This window comes from Entelurus aequoreus, linkage group LG19 (genome assembly GCF_033978785.1).
Source record: "Entelurus aequoreus isolate RoL-2023_Sb linkage group LG19, RoL_Eaeq_v1.1, whole genome shotgun sequence".
Lineage (NCBI taxonomy): Eukaryota > Metazoa > Chordata > Actinopteri > Syngnathiformes > Syngnathidae > Entelurus > Entelurus aequoreus.
This window is the reverse complement of record NC_084749.1, coordinates 43,862,184-43,879,834: the sequence shown is the minus strand read 5'-3', so window position 1 is coordinate 43,879,834 and position 17,651 is coordinate 43,862,184. Positions and strand designations below refer to the sequence as shown.

At 41.8% G+C, this 17,651-nt stretch overlaps 1 protein-coding gene across 3 annotated transcripts in view; it reads right to left on the bottom strand.

Annotated features, from left to right (window-relative positions):
• hps3 (HPS3 biogenesis of lysosomal organelles complex 2 subunit 1) overlaps window positions 1-17,651 on the bottom strand; it is a 45,456-nt gene that overhangs the window by 6,386 nt on the left and 21,419 nt on the right. For 2 of the 3 annotated variants that reach the window (XM_062027594.1, XM_062027595.1), the window contains exons 13-23: window positions 16,984-17,065; window positions 16,731-16,888; window positions 16,442-16,543; window positions 9,944-10,052; window positions 9,614-9,855; window positions 7,667-7,844; window positions 7,260-7,493; window positions 4,824-5,009; window positions 1,299-1,493; window positions 1,087-1,191; window positions 798-1,004 (exon numbers count right to left, since the gene is read on the bottom strand). In XM_062027594.1, the coding sequence (XP_061883578.1) occupies window positions 798-1,004; window positions 1,087-1,191; window positions 1,299-1,493; window positions 4,824-5,009; window positions 7,260-7,493; window positions 7,667-7,844; window positions 9,614-9,855; window positions 9,944-10,052; window positions 16,442-16,543; window positions 16,731-16,888; window positions 16,984-17,065 (1,798 nt within the window). The remainder of the gene's footprint in view (window positions 1-797; window positions 1,005-1,086; window positions 1,192-1,298; window positions 1,494-4,823; window positions 5,010-7,259; window positions 7,494-7,666; window positions 7,845-9,613; window positions 9,856-9,943; window positions 10,053-16,441; window positions 16,544-16,730; window positions 16,889-16,983; window positions 17,066-17,651) is intronic. The other variant, XM_062027596.1, reaches the window with a different exon arrangement.

Sequence of the window (17,651 nt, the reverse complement as noted above, 5' to 3'; positions counted from 1 at the left end):
GCGATATTCAGATATTGTCCAACTCTTAATTACCGATTCCGATATCAACCGATACCGATATATACAGTCGTGGAATTAACACATTATTATGCCTAATTTTGTTGGGATACCCCGCTGGATGCATTAAACAATGTAACAAGGTTTTCCAAAATAAATCAACTCAAGTTGAGGAGGAGGTTGAGGTGGGCGGGGTTGGGTTTTGGGGTAGGGGGTAGCGGGGGGTGTATATTGTAGCGTCCCGGAAGAGTTAGTGCTGCAAGGGGTTCTGGGTATTTTTTCTGTTGTGTTTATGTTGTGTTACGGTGCGGATGTTCTCCCGAAATGTGTTTCTCATTCTTGTTTGGTGTGGGTTCACAGTGTGGCGCATATTTGTAACAGTGTTAAAGTTGTTTATACGGTAACCCTCAGTGTGACCTGTATGGCTGTTGACCAAGTATGCCTTGCATTCACTTGTGTGTGTGAAAAGCAGTCGATATTATGTGATTGGGCCGGCACGCAAAGGCAGTGCCTTTAAGGTTTATTGGCGCTCTGTACTTCTCCCTACGTCCGCGTACACAGCGGTGTTTTAAAAAGTCATAAATTTTACTTTTTGAAACCGATACCGATGATTTCCGATATTACATTTTAAAGCATTTATCGGGCTGCCGATATTATCGGACATCTCTAATCTAGACCTGGGAAATTTCGCAGATAAACACAAACAATTGCCAAAACATGGCAACAATACTCCCCACACACTTTCACGGCTGATAAAAAATAAAGCGGCATCTCTCACAGTTCACACACTAGATACATACCATGTAAGTATCTTGTAAGTGGTGATTGGCATAGGCAATGATAGCCTGGGGACATCTGTCCAGCAGCTTTTCAATGCTGTAACCGTACTGCCCCCTTCTGGTCGCGCAGAGAAGGTGCAGGCTGAAGCCCCATATGGTTTTTTCCGACAGGCTTTCCAACAAAGGTGTGACTGAGGTCACAGACAGAGACGGACCACATAGGAGGGACTGCAGAGAACACATACATGGGGAACAATATCAGTAAAGGGAAGGCTGTGACTGTACATAATGCCGTATCAAATATTTTTACCTGCATTTTATAAAAGGCCTCTTGGTGCTGCGAGCTGGTAGTGTGCGGCGGACTGAGAACAGTGAGCCACGGATACAAAGCACCATAGTGAGTGCAGGAATTTATCTGAAATGTACACAGCACACACAATAATTTCTAATTAGGCTATTTGCACACCAAATAATTTATTTCAATAACTTAAATAGGGTGATAAAAAAAATATGCCACTTTACAAGGTCATCTGCGCTTTTTAGGGATCTCCGTGCTAGGGGTTTGTGCTGAAGTTTGTCTGAATTTGTCTGCATCAGTCGGTCTATGTAGACGGAAGACAATCGGAAGAGAAGCTCCTGAATGACAGCGTCCTGTGACGAGGCCATAAGCATTGCTTCCCAGAAATCCACCTGCAAACTGTGTTCACAACCCAGCACCTTCACACAGAAACATGCAGATATTGAAGGCATTTGTTTATAGAGTAGCACATTTAAAATCCCCTACCAAGCAATAATATATAGAATACAGTATACAGACTTACCATGACATAGATCTTAAAAATAAGACAATCTATAATCTGTACGGTAACTAAGGGAGTCTCGATCTGATAATGATATCTGATACCGGTTCCATATCAGCAAAAAAAACAAGTATCGGTTCGCATCAAAAATCTCTGATACACTATATTGCCAAAAGTATTTGGCCACCTGCCTTGACTCACATCCATCCCATTCCTAACCCATAGTGTTCAATATGATGTGGGTCCACCTTTTGCAGCTATTACAGCTTCAACTCTTCTGGGAAGGCTGTCCACAAGGTTGCGGAGTGTGTTTATAGAAATTTTAGACCATTCTTCCAGAAGCGCGTCGGTGAGGTCACACACTGATGTTGGTCGAAAAGGCCTGGCTCTCAGTCTCCGTTCTAATTCATCCTAAAGGTGTTCTTTGGGTTCGGGTCAGGACTCTGTGCAGGCCAGTCAAGTTCATCGACAAATTTTCTTATAATAAAGCTGACAGTTGACTTTGGAATATTTAGGAGCCAGGAAATTTCACGACTAGTATTGTTGTACAGGTGGCATCCTGAGAGCGGCCCATTCTTTCACAAATTTTTGTAGAAACAGTCTCCATGTCTAAGTGCTTGATTTTAGACACTTGTGGCCGGACCAAGCGATTAGGACACCTGATTCTGATCATTTGAATGGGTGGCGAAATACTTTTGGCAATAAAGTGTATACCGTATTTTTATTTATTTTCCGGATCGGCCTCCCGGGAGCCTTTTGGCCATGGAAACCAGCTGCTGGGACTCAGCCACACCGGAGTCCGTTTGATGTCGGTCCATCTTTTGCAGCTATTACAGCTTCAACTCTTGGGAAGGCTGTCCACAAGGTTGCGGAGTGTGTTTATAGGAATTTTCGACCATTCTTCCAAAAGCGCATTGGTGAGGTCACACACTGATGTTGGTGGAGAAGGCCTGGCTCTCAGTCTCCGTTCTAATTCATCCCAAAGATGTTCTGTAGGGTTCAGGTCAGGACTCTGTGCAGGCCAGTCAAGTTCATCCACACCAGACTCTGTCATCCATGTCTTTATGGACCTTGCTTTGTGCACTAGTGCACAGTCATGTTGGAAGAGGAAGGGGCCCGCTCCAAACTGTTCCCACAAGGTTGGGAGCATGGAATTGTCCAAAATGTTTTGGTATCCTGGAGCATTCAAAGTTCCTTTCACTGGAACTAAGGGGCCAAGCCCAACTTCTGAAAAAACAACCCCACACCATAATTCCTCCTCCACCAAATTTCACACTCTTACCACTTGGTGGCTGAGTTGCTGTTGTTCCCAAACTCTTCCATTTTCTTATAATAAAGCCGACAGTTGACTTTGGAATATTTAGGAGCGAGGAAATTTCACGACTGGATTTGTTGCACAGGTGGCATCCTATGACAGTTCCACGCAGGAAATTACTGAGAGCGGCCCATTTTTTCATAAATGTTTGTAGAAACAGTCTCCATGCCTAAGTGCTTGATTGTATACACCTGTGGCCGGGCCAAGTGATTGGGACACCTGATTCTCATCATTTGGATGGGTGGCCAATTACTTTTGGCAATAAAGTGTATAAGCATTGTGATACAAGCAGTCCTGCAGAGTGTCTACTTGTGCAAAGCTGAACAGCCAGGTAACATCTAAATGTTCCCCAAAAAGCACATAAGTTTGGTCGTTTCTTGCATTTTAGTGAGGTCAGATACAATAGGTAAACACTGTAGCAGTTAGAAACTACACAACAGCTAAGTATACAAAAGCACATATGCTAAAGATACACACGTGTTCTTAATTGAACAATACTGCAGTCTAAAACATGACATTTGTCAATTTAAACAAGTATCAAATAATTATACAGTTGTGCTCATAAGTTTACATACCCTGGAAGAATTTATGATTTCTTGGCCATTCTTCAGAGAATATGAATGATAAAAACTGAAAAAGGGAAAAATGGGCTGCATAGTCGAGTGGTCAAAAAGTTCAGTTTTGGTCTCATCACTCCAAATTACTTTGTTCAAGAAGTTTTGAGGCTTGTCTCTGTGCTGTTTGGCGTAATGTAAGCGGGATACTTTGTAAAATTTGTGCAGAAATGGCTTTCTTCTGGCGACTCGACCATGCAGCCCATTTTTCTTCAAGTGCCTCATTATTGTGCATCTTTAAACAGCCACACCACAATTTTTCAGAGAGTCCTGTATTCAAGTTATTTGTGGATATTTCTTTGCATCTCGAACAATTTTCCTGGTAGTTGTGGCTGAAATCTTTGCTGGTCTACCTGAATCCCTCATTTTCCACTTCTTAATCAGCGTTTGAACACTGCTGATTGGCATTCTCAAATCCTTGGATATCTTTTTATACCCCTTTCCTATTTTATGCAGTTCAATTACCTTTTCTCACAGATCCTTTGACAATTATTTTGCCTTCCCCATGAGTCAGAATCCAGAAACATCTGTGCAGCACTGGATGAAAGATGCAATGGTCTGTCAGAAGCCCAGCAACTCACTGACCTTTTATACACACACATTAATTACAAACAAACAGGTCACAGGTGAGGATTGGAACCTTGATTAGCCATTCAAACCTGCTTGTGTCAACTTTTGTGCACGTTATCAGATCAAAGTCACTGGGGTATATAAACTTTTGATCAGGGTCATTTGGGTACTTTCTTTTGTCATTTTTATTTAAAAAGAGTAAACACAGTTGTTTGCCAATAAATAGCTTCACACAACCATTAAGCATGAGTGGAAGAAAGGTTTTTGTGTTATCATTCATATTCTCTGAAGAATGGTCAAGAAATCATAAATTCTCCCAGGGTATGTAAACTTATGAGCACGACTGTATTTGCAAATTACTTACAGATACAAAGTTTCCAAGGAAAAGGTGTCCAGTAACAAACGTGTCTGCATCATTCAACTTCCTGTGACATGAACTTAACTAGGTTTTGCTAAAAAAAACAATTACTTAAATTTCTTAACAATTACTTAATCAACTTAAAACAGCATAAGTCAATTCCAGACAGTTAATAATAAATAGGTTTGTGTTTTTGAAACCTACCATTGGTACCACACTACAAAATAACAAAAGTACGTATAGTTCACGCTGATATCGCATTGGATCAATATCAGTATCAACCAATACTCAAGCTCCAATATAAGTATTGTATCGGAAATGAAAAAGTTGTTATCTGGACACCCCTAACTGTTACACTGATACATAACAATTACATGGTAAAACACACACCTTAAACATGATGTCCACCTGTTCAAGGTAGATTTTGTTGTTCTCATGCAGCGCCACCATAGCAGCCACGAGCACACCAGGCTGGGACTTAACCATCTGCTGAGTCAAGGCTGTAGGATAAATGTTTGTGTCTCCCCCCTGCAGCAAAAGCCTTGGCTCCTCAATGAAGCCATACACCAACACCATCTGCAAAAAAAAACTTTTTTAAAGTACATGTTCTGGATTACTAACTATCGATCCATCCATCTTCTTCCGCAGCAGCCTAAGCAGAGAAGCCCAGACATTCCATTTCCCAGCCACTTTGTCTAACTCCTCCCGGGAGAACCTGAGGCGTTCCCTAAGTCAAGGTCAGCAGCACACCATCCCCACCATACACGGTGTTAACAGTGCACTCCTTCACCCCTCTTGAGGCAGAGGAGGTGGTCCAGAATTGCTTCAAAGTCATCCGGAAGTTATTTTCCATGGCTTCCCTGAACTCTTCCATTGTCTGAGTTTTTGCCTCTGTGGCCGATGAAGCCACACACCGCTTGGCCTGTCGGTACTTGTCTGCTGCCTGCGGGGTCCCACGAGCCAAAAGGACCCGATAGGATTCCTTCTTCATCTTGACGGCATCCCTCAAAGCTGGTGTCCACCAGCCCGTTCTGGGATTACCGCCACGACAGGCACCAACCACCTTGCAGCCAAGACAAGAGAGGTACAGAACATGGTCCACTCGGCCTCAACGTCCAGCTTCTGCTTATGACATGTTCAAAGTTCTTTCGTAGGTGGGAATTGAAACTCTCTCTGACGGGAGACTATGGTAGACATTCCCAGCAGACCCTCACAATGCGTTTGGGCCTGCCAGGTCTGACCGGCATCCTCCCCCACCATCAGAGCCAACTCCCCACCAAGTGGTGATAGGTGGAAAGCTTCACCACTCTCTTTATCCGAGTGTCTAAAACATGATATTGCAAATCCGATGACACAACCACAAAGTCGATCATCAAACTGCAGTCTAGGATGTCCTGGTGCCAAGTGCACATATGGACACCCTTATGTTTGAACATGGTGTGTGTTATGGACAATCTGTGTGTGTGTTATGGACAATCTGTGACGAGCATAAAAGTCCACTCTGGTTTATATCCGGGCGGTTGTTTCGCCCAATCACGGCTCTCCAGGTTTTACTGTCATTGCCAATGTGAGCGTTGAAGTCCCGTAGAAGAACAAGGGGATCACCCTGGGGGAGCACTCTGCAGTACTCCCTCTAGTGAATCAAAAAAGGGTTGGGTACTCTGAACTGCCGTTTGGTGTATAATCACAAACAACAGTCAGGACTGAAGCTACCCTTTCATCTACTGGGTTAAGCTCCAATGTACAGGCACCGAGCCACGGGGCAACAAGTATTGCCAGCCCTGCCCGTCGCCTCTCACTGCTTGCAACGCCAGAGTGGAAGAGCGTTCAGCCCCTCTAGAAAAGACTGATTCCAGAGCCCTTGCTGTGCGTCGAAGTGAGTCCGACTAGATCCAGCCGGAACTCCTCCACCTCACGCATCAGCTCAGGCTCCTTCCCCACCCAGTGAGGTGATGTTCCATGTCCCAAGACCTAGTTTCTGTAGCCGTGGATCGTTCCGCCATGGGCCTTGACTTCGGCTGCCGCCCAGGCCACATTGAGCACCACCTCCATGTCCCCTCTTATGAGTGGTGAGTCCATTGAGGGGGGGGGGGTCTCATGTTGCCTCTACGGGCTGTGCTCGGCCGAGCCCCACCTCCAGGTCTGGGCGAGGGAAATCTCGGTCCTTGATTTTATCTTTTCATAGAGGTTTTCGAGCTGCTCTTTGTCTGGTCCCTCACATAGGACCAGTTTGTCTTGAGGGACCCTACCAGGGAACATAGAAGCCCTAAGGCAACATAGCTCCTAGGATCATTGGGACACTCAAACTCCTCTACCACAATAAGGTGGCAGCTCAGGGGAGGAGAATTACCAACTAAAGCGTCTTTAATTACTAACAAAAGCATCTTTGATGACAGGTATTAGTCATCTTAAATATGAATCAAAATAGGTTGATATGCTATACACCATATCAACAAAACATAACTGAGATTTTATTTTTTACTGTTGGAGGAGCCTGGAAAACACAAAGGGCAGTTATTGAGAACAATAATCTTTTTGCGGTTAGGCAACAATGCTCAACACTTCACCGGTCTTGCCCTCCTTCTAACTTACCCCCAAAAAAACCATGTTACAAACACTTTTAACGGTTCTAAAAATGGGCTCTATCAGATTAGTTTTTTCCCTTAACTCCTTAATTCTTTAAGTGAAGCTCACAAAACATTTTCAAGTGACAGTCATTTGACTATCCCAGGACGTGGCATCCGTAAAATGGCAGTGTGTCAGATAAACACATTTTTAAAAGCGTATTCATTGCTAATAAATTAATTCCAAACCCAGCCTTCTAACCTCAGCATGTCTCTCCATCAGTTGTGTGTACTGTGACAGATCGTCCAAGCGCAGCAGCATGGTTGCCATGGTGATTGTCAGTGCAACGGACACCCCTATGGTGTCCTCAAGATGTTGCAAGATCCGGAGCGTCCGAGAAGGATTGACATTGATCATTGTCGGGCTGGCACACACGTTGATGAGCTGTGAAGGCTCTGTTTGGCTAAAAATGTCAATGAGCTCATCCGCTGCTTCCTGCAAACACAAAAAGTGCTTTTTAAATTTTTTTGTTGATTTAATAGCTTGTTATAAAGACTGGATTAACTGATGCATTGTATCTATTACATGATCAGTACGTTTGCTTTTGTAGCTACAACGTAGACTGGTTTTAGTAGTTAATCGGTGCTGGAGAAAAAGTGTTTGCATACCTGACTAAGATGCTGATCGGTCTCTTCTAAAAGGTAATGCTTCAGGTAAAACAAGAAGCCTGGGTTGTAGGACTGTGGTTCGGTGGGCTGGGGGCGGTTCCTGGCCATGACAAAACTGACTGACAAACCAGACATTCTGTAGTAAGGCAAAGCCAGATGACAACTCCTATGGCTGCCCCTGGAAAAATAGGACAACAATTAACAGCAACATGCCTCTGGGAGGCTTGTCAAGATGGAACATTCTGGAGAAAAATCGTTGCAGCCTGTGAGAGATTTAAGCCTTGGGAAAAGTTGTATTTCCTAGCGAGATAGCAAACGCTACACAGAACTGGTTCAAGAAAACAAAGTGAATGTTGTAGAGTGGCCAAGTCAACCCCGTAGAATTGAAAAGAGATGTTTGACAGAGATTTTGCAAGTAAGAATGTGGAAAAAAATCGCAGTATTCAGATGTGCCGGCCTGATTAAAACATACCAACTAGAGATGTCCGATAATATCGGACTGCCGATATTATTGGCTGATAAATGCTTTAAAATGTAATCTCGGAAATTATCGGTAAAATGTATGACTTTTTAAAACGCCGCTGTACGGAGTGGTACATGGACGTAGGGAGAAGTACAGAGCAGTTGCGTCTCCCAGTCATACTTGCCAACCCTCCCGATTTTCCCGGGAGACTCCCGAATTTCAATGCTCCTCCCGAAAATGTCCCGGGGCAACCATTCTCCCGAATTTCTCCCGATTTCCACCCAGACAACAATATTGGGGGCGTGCCTTAAAGGCACTGCCTTTGCGTGCCGGCCCAGTCACATAATATCTACGGCTTTTTACACAAGTGAATGCAATCCATACTTGGTCAACAGCCATACAGGTCACACTGAGGGTGGCCGTATAAACAACTTTACCACTGTTACAAATATGCGCCACACTGTGAACCCACACCAAACAAGAATGACAAACACATTTCGGGAGAACATCCGCACCGTAACACAACATAAACACAACAGAACAAATACCCAGAACCCCTTGCAGCACTAACTCTTCCGGGACGCTACAATATACACCACCCGCTACCCCCCCCCCCACCTCAACCCCGCCCCCCCACCCTCCTCTCCCAACCCCGCCCACCTCAACCTCCTCATGCTCTCTCAGGGAGAGCATGTCCCAAATTCCAAGCTACTGTTTTGAGGCATGTTAAAAAAAAGAATGCACTTTGTGACTTCAATAATAAATATGGCAGTGCCATGTTGGCATTTTTTTCCATAACTTGAGTTGATTTATTTTGGAAAACCTTGTTACATTGTTTAATGCATCCAGCGGGGCATCACAACAAAATTAGGCATAATGTGTTAATTCCACGACTGTATATATCGGTATCGGTTGATATCGGAAATGGTAATTAAGAGTTGGACAATATCGGAATATCGGATATCGGCAAAAAAGCCATTATTGGACATCTCTAATACCAACACAGCATCAATACTGTGATTGCAGCCAAAGTTCTACTAAATAGTGACGTGAAGGGGTGCATACTTGGGCAGTCATGTATTTTACCTCAAATATTTTAAATTAATTGACACCATTTTGTAGTAAGATGTTTTCACTTTGACTATTATTTCATGTCAAAGTGACACTATTATCTAACACTATTATGTTAGATCCACTATGGACTGGATTCTCACACTATTATGCTAGATCCACTCAACGTCCATTGCACCGGTCCCCACATCTGCGGTCCCCTCCCAAGGTTTCTCATTGTCATCCCATTGGGTTGAGTTTTTTCTTGCCCTGATGTGGGATCTGAGCCGAGGATGTCGTTGTGGCTTGTGCAGCCCTTTGAGACACTCGTGATTTAGGGCTATATAAGTAAACTTTGATTGATTGATTGATTGATGTATAAAACAATAAAAGGCAGAGGTAAATACTTCTGCAAGGCATTGTATGTGAGATACCTGCTGAAACAGTCTCCCAATTGTGCACAGTTCTCCCTTAGTGCCTCTTCCAGTTCTTGTCTGTCAGACTGAACGATGACTTGTGCCTCTGAATGGCTGTCGGCAGGGTCACCATTGGTCTGGTGCTGCTGTAGTGAAGACTGAAGCAAGGCGGCACGAAGGAGGAGGTGAGCTTCACTGAGGAGGTGCCAAAGACATTGGGCCTGCAGGTTGGTCTGTGCATAATGTTGGCTGTATTCAACCTTGCACACAGACACAATAATTCAAACTTACACATATTGATCAAAAAATATGCAGCGAGTGTTTTTGATAAAATTATATCTGGTTTACCATCTCTTTGTAGAGAGTGAGTGGAGAGACCGTATCAACCACATAGAGGTTCCATCCATGTCCAACAGGGTTGCTCTCTTTGGGGGTAGAAATCGTCCACTTCTTGCTCCTAAGGTCAAAAGTCACAGACAGGAAACTGGAAGTAAACTCAAAAAGAGTTGTATGTCCGAGTGTCTCATTATCCCAAAGCCTGATGTCTGTGTTCGAACCCTCAAAATGATACACAATTATAGACCTGCATTATTTTCAATTATATCAACATTTCTCATTATCACATAGATGGTTTTTATTAATTTATTAACCAAAATATGAAAACACACCATAAATACAAAACAGTGCAGTTCTAGACCACTGCAAACTGCAACTAATAATAAACAATGTGAAATGAATGACTGTGCCCATAAAAAAACGCTTTCACTGAGTGAATATTCCGGGTATCCACCCATCCATTTTCTACCGCTTGTCCTTTTTGGGTATGATTGTGTCAAAACGAACAATGCATATAAACTGTATTAAATGCAAATCAGGCAAAAGGCTTTTGACCGGAGCCCAAACACTGGAGGTCAGCAATTTGTCAATGAACATTTCATTTCGCTTTATGATCATTAATAAATCGCAGAAAAATGTTCATTCTCTGGTGCAGTGAATACCAGGAGCCTACTATTTTTTGTGCGTGAGAAAGCACTGAAGACATTGGAGCAGAGGGTCTGAATGCAAAACATAAGAACCCAGAAATCCAAGTGAACTGTACAAAACCATCCAAACAATCTTTACTACCAACATTGTGTGAATGAATATACTGTAAGAGTTATAATTTTACTTACTTCTAATTCCAGGACAAAAAAAAAACATTTTCAGATGAGATAGTTGGTTTTAAAATTAAAATTTCTACTTCCAGTTCCACCACATGCTCACTACCAAGAAAAAAATCAAGCTGCTGAATAATGTGTATGTGTGTATGTCATAATGGTTGTTGTGATGCACCTAGTGTGTCTGCGAGGTGTGTTGTGTGCTTGTTGCCTTCCGCTTTCAGCTTTCACCGCTGGCTGGCAGTAAATGTGAAAGGGGTTGCAGAGTATGTAAGTCTGACCTTTCCAGTACACCGCCTCTCCAGCAGCAAGCCTTAGGGAGAGCCTACCTGTGACTCGGAGGTAGTCTGTCCCCAGAGGTGTGGTATGCAGGCCCATCGGCATGTGAATATGCCCTGGTGCCCACCAACAGACTACAAGTCATGCGTTAAATGGCCTCACTGCCTTTTGAGTACTAAGGATACTGTAAGGCTAGGGGAAACAACCACGACAGAAATATTGGAGTGAAGCCCCAGAGGCGTTTGCCCAACTGACACAGTTGAATTTACGGCAGCTTCTGCATCTTGGTTCATCCCCAGTCGTTTTGACTTTGTCTTGCCATTAGACCAATATGGGCTTGGAAGAGAGAGTGTGGACGATGCTGCGCAAGTTCTCCCCACCTTAAACTAATTCACGCGCAAGTCGTGACTTCTATAGAAGCTGAATTTCGTATTAAGCCCTGTGCTTGCCAATTCCATGACGAGATGATGGCCCGCATGCTTGATGATGTTGAAACATCTCCAGACTTTCCTATTATCAACGGAGTCAAACAAGGCCTAGTTCTGGCTCCGACCCTGTTCAGTATGATGTTCTCCGCAATGCTGACAGATGCTTTCACCAGTGATGAACCAGGGGTGAACATAAGGTACAGGCCAAATGGCAACGTTTTCAACCTAAGACCTCTGAATGCCATTACAAAAGTCAAGAACGCTGTGATCAGAGACCTTCTCTTTGCTGACGATTGTCCCCTGAATGCCAGCTCTCACTCAAACATGCCACTCGTTATGGAAAAGTTTTCAAAGGCCTTTGACAACTTTGGTCTCACGATAAGCATAAAAAAGACTGAAGTACTTTATCAGCCTACTCCAGGATTTATCTTTGAAGAACCAACGATTCAAGTAAAAGATCAGACATTGAAAGAAGTTGAAAAAATTCACTTAACTTGGTACCACACTTTTCAACAGACTTGCTAAGACCAGTGCTGCAATTGGAAGACTTCACTCGAATGTCTGAGAGCGTAGAGGAATCAGACTGTACACCAAACTTAAGGTTTATGCTGCAACTGTGGTTATCACCCTCTTTTATGCATGTGAGACTTGGACAGTCTACTCGAGGCATGCCAAGAAACTTAACCACTTTCACATGACCTGCCTGAGTAAGCTTCTTCGCATTAGATGGAAGGACAAAATACCAGACACAGAAGTACTTACTCGGGCTAACCTCCCATCGATGCACACTACGCTCCAGCGCTCACAAACTCGCTGGGCTGGTCATCTATGCCGCATGCCAGACTCTCGCATACCAAAGCAACTTTTTTATGGAGAGCTGACACAAGGTAAGAGATGGGTTGGAGGACAGAAGAAGGACAAGGACCATTTAATGTGCTCCCTGAAGCTTCTTAATATCCCCACAGACATATGGGAGACACTAGCTGAAAACAGGTCAGCTTGGAAGGGTGCAACAGCTGTTGGACCAAAGGCTGCTGAGAAAGCCCGCATCGAGGGCCGTCAGAGGAAACGTGCCCTTCGGAAACAGAGAATGGACAATGCCTTTACAACCAAGTCAACCCACACGTGTTCCGTCCGTGGCAGAGCATTTCTGACGAGCCATATGCACACACGTCACCTTGCCAAGCCAGTAGCCACGGTTATCTTTGCCGAGCGATGGACGAACATACATACATACATACATGTGTATGTTATCAGTATCACAACAGAGTAAGGACAAAAACATCTTTGATTGGGTCCAGTTACTATGTAAATGCTAATCTAATCTAAATCTAAAATCTAAAAAGTCGACCAACTATTGTAGATAAAGAAATACAAATTAGTATTCTAACTTGTAAGTGTAGTAGCATGATTAATTCAGTAAATAGCTGTTTCATTTTGTTAGTGGCAGGTGTCACTCTATTAAACATTGATTTGATTTCTTCTTTTTATACCTCCACCAAGCACAAAGTGTAAGAATATTGCTGCAGCATGTTGGTTTGTCAGTTAGTTTAAAAGATTACAGAAAAACTGACTTGCAACTTTGGTGTGGCATAAGAGCCATGTGAAACGGATACAGTACAGATACAAATAAAATGAAAAAGGCGATTTATTTTTACTTGTCGCTGTTTGATTGATGTTTTGAACCACTGTGGTATGAATCCCATTAACCAGGAAGGAGCCTGTTGACTAACAAACTGACTGACAAACAAACAAAAATATGGAGATCCACATTTTTTGTTTCACTTTTTATGTGGTCTTGGTGGAGGACTGTGCTTTGCTGAGTTAGCGTAACCGATGGATTATGAATAAAAGCCAGTGGGAAATGTAGTGTGTAAACACGGTAGCTATGTAAATAATGTTGTATTTTAGTCCAAACGTCCTTAGTCTGTGCATAAACGCACTTTAAGGTCAGTTAGGTAGGTTAAGGTTAGATTGGTTGAGTAATAAAAAAGAACTGACATCACTTAAGACCAAGCTGCAAAGCCAAACCAAAATGTAGTATGTTTTGATTAGTTTTCACATGGTATTTTCTTAAGCTGCATTTTAACATTGTTTAAAAAATATAGACTTAAATTACATTGTACAAATAACGTAAGATTGTAAGGAATTGAAAAAAAAGCCAATATGATGAGAAATTTAGACTCAACATTACACAACAAATAATGTGCAGTGTATTCAATTGAATATAAGTTGAAAAGGATTTTCAAATCATTGTATTCTGTTTTTATTTACGATTTATACAAAGTGCCAACTTCACTGGTTTTGTGTATACTGTATGTATACATATATATATATATATATATATATATATATATATATATATATATATATATATATATATATATATATATATATATATATATATATATATATATATATATATATATATATATATATATATAGATATATATATATATATAGATATATACATATATCTATATATATACATATATATACACACACATATATATATATATACATACACATATATACATATACATATATGTATATACACCTATATATGTATATATATATATATGTATATTTACACATTTACATATATACATACACATATATGTATAAATACACATATACATATATACATACACATATACATATATATATATATATATATATATATATATATATACAGATATGCATATATTTATATATATATATATATATGAATATATATATACATATATATATAAAATATATGTATATATATATTAGGGCTGTCAAAGTTAACGTGTTAACTATACATTTCAATAACGGCACACATTGATTTATATATAAATTAGGGCTGTCTAACGATTAAAATATTTATCGCGATTAATTGCATATATATATATATATATATATATATATATATATATATATATATATATATATATATATATATATATATATATATATATATATATATTACTATATATACTTTTACTATATACCGTACAAACACAAGACCAATTCCTCTCAAATATTGTTCACAAATATGTCTAAATCTGTGTTAGTGAGCATTTCTTCTTTGCCAGGATAATTCATCCCACCTCACAGGTGTGGCATGTCAAGATGTTGATTAAACAGCATGAATATTGCACAGGTGTGCCTTAGGCTGCCCACAGTAAAAGGCCACGCTGAAATGTGGTCTGGGGGATCAGAAAAGCAGTCAGTATCTTGTGTGACACCATTTTCTTCACGCAGTGCAACACATCTCCTTCGCATAGAGTTGATCAGGTTGTTGACTGTGGCCTGTGGAATGTTGGTCCACTCATCTTCAATGGATGTGTGAAGTTGATGGATATACGCAGGAACTGGAACACGCTGTCGTATACGCCGATCCACAGCATCCCCAACGTCAGTGGGTGACATGTCCGGTGAGCATGCTGGCCATGCAAAAACTGGGATGTTTTCAGCTTCAAGGAAATGTGTACAGATCCTTTCAACATGGGGGCCGTGCATTGTCATGCTGCAACATGAGGTGATGGTCTCGGGTGAATGGCACAATGGGCCTCAAGATCTCGTCACGGGATCTCTGTGCATTCAAAATGCCATCAATTAAATGCCATTGCGTTCGTTGTCCATAACATACGCCTGCCCATACCATAACCCCATCATTTTGGTGATTTAACCCCCAATTCCAACCCTTGTGCCAAGCAAGGAGGTAATGGGTCCCATTTTTATAGTCTTTGGTATGACTCTGCCGGAGTTTGAACTCACGACCTACCAATCTCAGGGCGGACACTCTAACCACAAGGCTGCCCACACAAGTCGGTTACGACGATGAACTACAGTCGGGTCGAGCATGCAGATGAGCTTCCCTGATACAGTTTCTCACTGTTTGTGCAGAAATGATTTGGTTATATAAACCAATTGTTGCAGCAGCTGTCCGGGTGGCTGGTCTCAGACGATCATGGAGGTGCACCTGCTGGATGTGGAGGTCCTCGGCCGGTGTGGTTACTCGTGGTCTGCGGTTGTGAGGCCGGTTGGATGTACTGCCAAATTCTCTGAAACGCCTTAGAAGATGGCTTATGGTAGAGAAATGAACATTCAAGTCACAGGCAACAGCTCTGGTGGATATTCCTGCTGTTAGCATGCCAACTGCAGGCTCCCTCAAAACTTGCGACATCTGTTGCATTGTGCTGTGTGATAAAACTGCACATTTTAGAATGGCCTTTTATTGTGGAAAACCTCAGGCACACCTGTGCAATAATCATGCCGTTCAATCAGCACCTTCATATGCCACACCTGTGAGGGGGGATGGATTATTTTGGCAAAGAAAATACAATGCTCACAAACACATATTTAGACAGATTTATGAAAACTATTTGAGAGAAATTTTGTGCATTGAGTAATAGTTTTGGATCTTTGAGTTCAAATCATAAAAAATGGGAGCAAAAACAAAAGTGTTGTGTTAATTTTTGGTTCAGTGTATATATATACAGTTTAAACATATATACATACATATATACAGTACATGTATACATACATACATATATATATATATATATATATATATATATATATATATATATATATATATATATATATATATATATATATATATATATATATGTATACATGTACTGTATATATGTATGTATATATGTTTAAACTGTATACATAACATTTTGTGGGAGGGTAAGTGTTGGGTAACTGCAAGTGGGTTTGACTGAGAGGTCTCTCGGGAATGTTAGGGGAAAAAACTTGAGTTACTTCTATTCCACTATTAAAGCTTTACATTTTAGCTATGCTGTATTTTACACATTATTGTGCTCCAAAATGTTCAGTTCCATGTGTTTTTCTTTTTAAGGTAGGGTTCATTCTGTGAATAAAGATCTATTCAGGTGAGCACAAGAAGGTCCTAGTATTGCAGCTTGGCCCGGAAGTGACAATTAAAAGCGGTTAGGGGGGCACAGGGGTCATTGGGGTAATCTTACAGGAAGGGACGTGATAGAAGGCTCTCCAGACCTGGCGTAGTGGTGGGATCAATTCCCACCGCCAGGAAAATACCAGTCAGCATGCTGTGTTCTTTCAACATGCTAAAATGTACAACACACATACAGTAAGTACTTTGATGTATTGAACGTATATATCCCTAAACACAGGTATTAGGCCCGTTCCATAGTGCTAGACCTACAGAAATGTCTAATGTAAGTACATTTGCATTATAAGATGAAAATCCTTTATACTGTGCGTTTTTGTTTGTGTGCTTTTAAAGGGACTTACAGGCTTCTACGCTGTGTGTTGCGTTCAGTCTCCTCTGGTGTTTCGGTATCAGCGGTAGACAGCAGGATGACATGACGGCCGTAAGCACATACTGACCGCAGGCCAATAAACAACTGGATCCTGAGGGCGCATACTTCCAGGGTGGATGGAGGACAGGCCTGGAAAGGCACATACACAAAGACATTATGTAATAACCACAGCAAATCTTTGTTTGTAATGTTACAAAGACATTTCACCCCAATTGGGCTCCTACCCTCATGGTAGTATCGATGTAGGGGTCCTCAAACCTGGCTGCCACTGCTGCACACCGCACTGTAAAGCATTGCAGCGCACTCCTAACAGACAAGCAGAGACAAATAACCCCATTTCTGCTGAACCGCAATACAGCGATACCAGACTAAATAAGCTTATGATGATATCAAGCAATATCAATCAATATCCTTTATTTAATCAGGTAAAAACTAATTAAGATTAAAATATCTGATCCAAGAGTGATCTGGCAAAGAGGGCAGCAAAACAAAGAAATACATAAAACAACAACAAAAACAGCAGCAGACACACACCAGAGATAAAAAAAATAAATGATTTACATTTTAAGATAAAAACATTATAGGTCAAAAAAATATGAAATGTTTCAGTAAAAACAATTGAAAAACAAGTACAATGCCCATCCATTCATCTGCTTCCGCTTATCCGAGTTCGGGTCGCGGGGGCAGCAGCCTAAGCAGGGAAGCCCAGACTTCCCTCTCCCCAGCCACTTCGTCCAGCTTCTCCCGGGGGATCCCGAGGCATTCCCAGGCCATCCGGGAGAGATAGTCTTCCCAATGTGTTCGGGGTCTTCCCCGTGGCCTCCTACCGGTCGGACGTGCCCGAAACACCTCCCTGGGGAGGCGTTCGGGTGGCATCCTGACCAGATGCCCG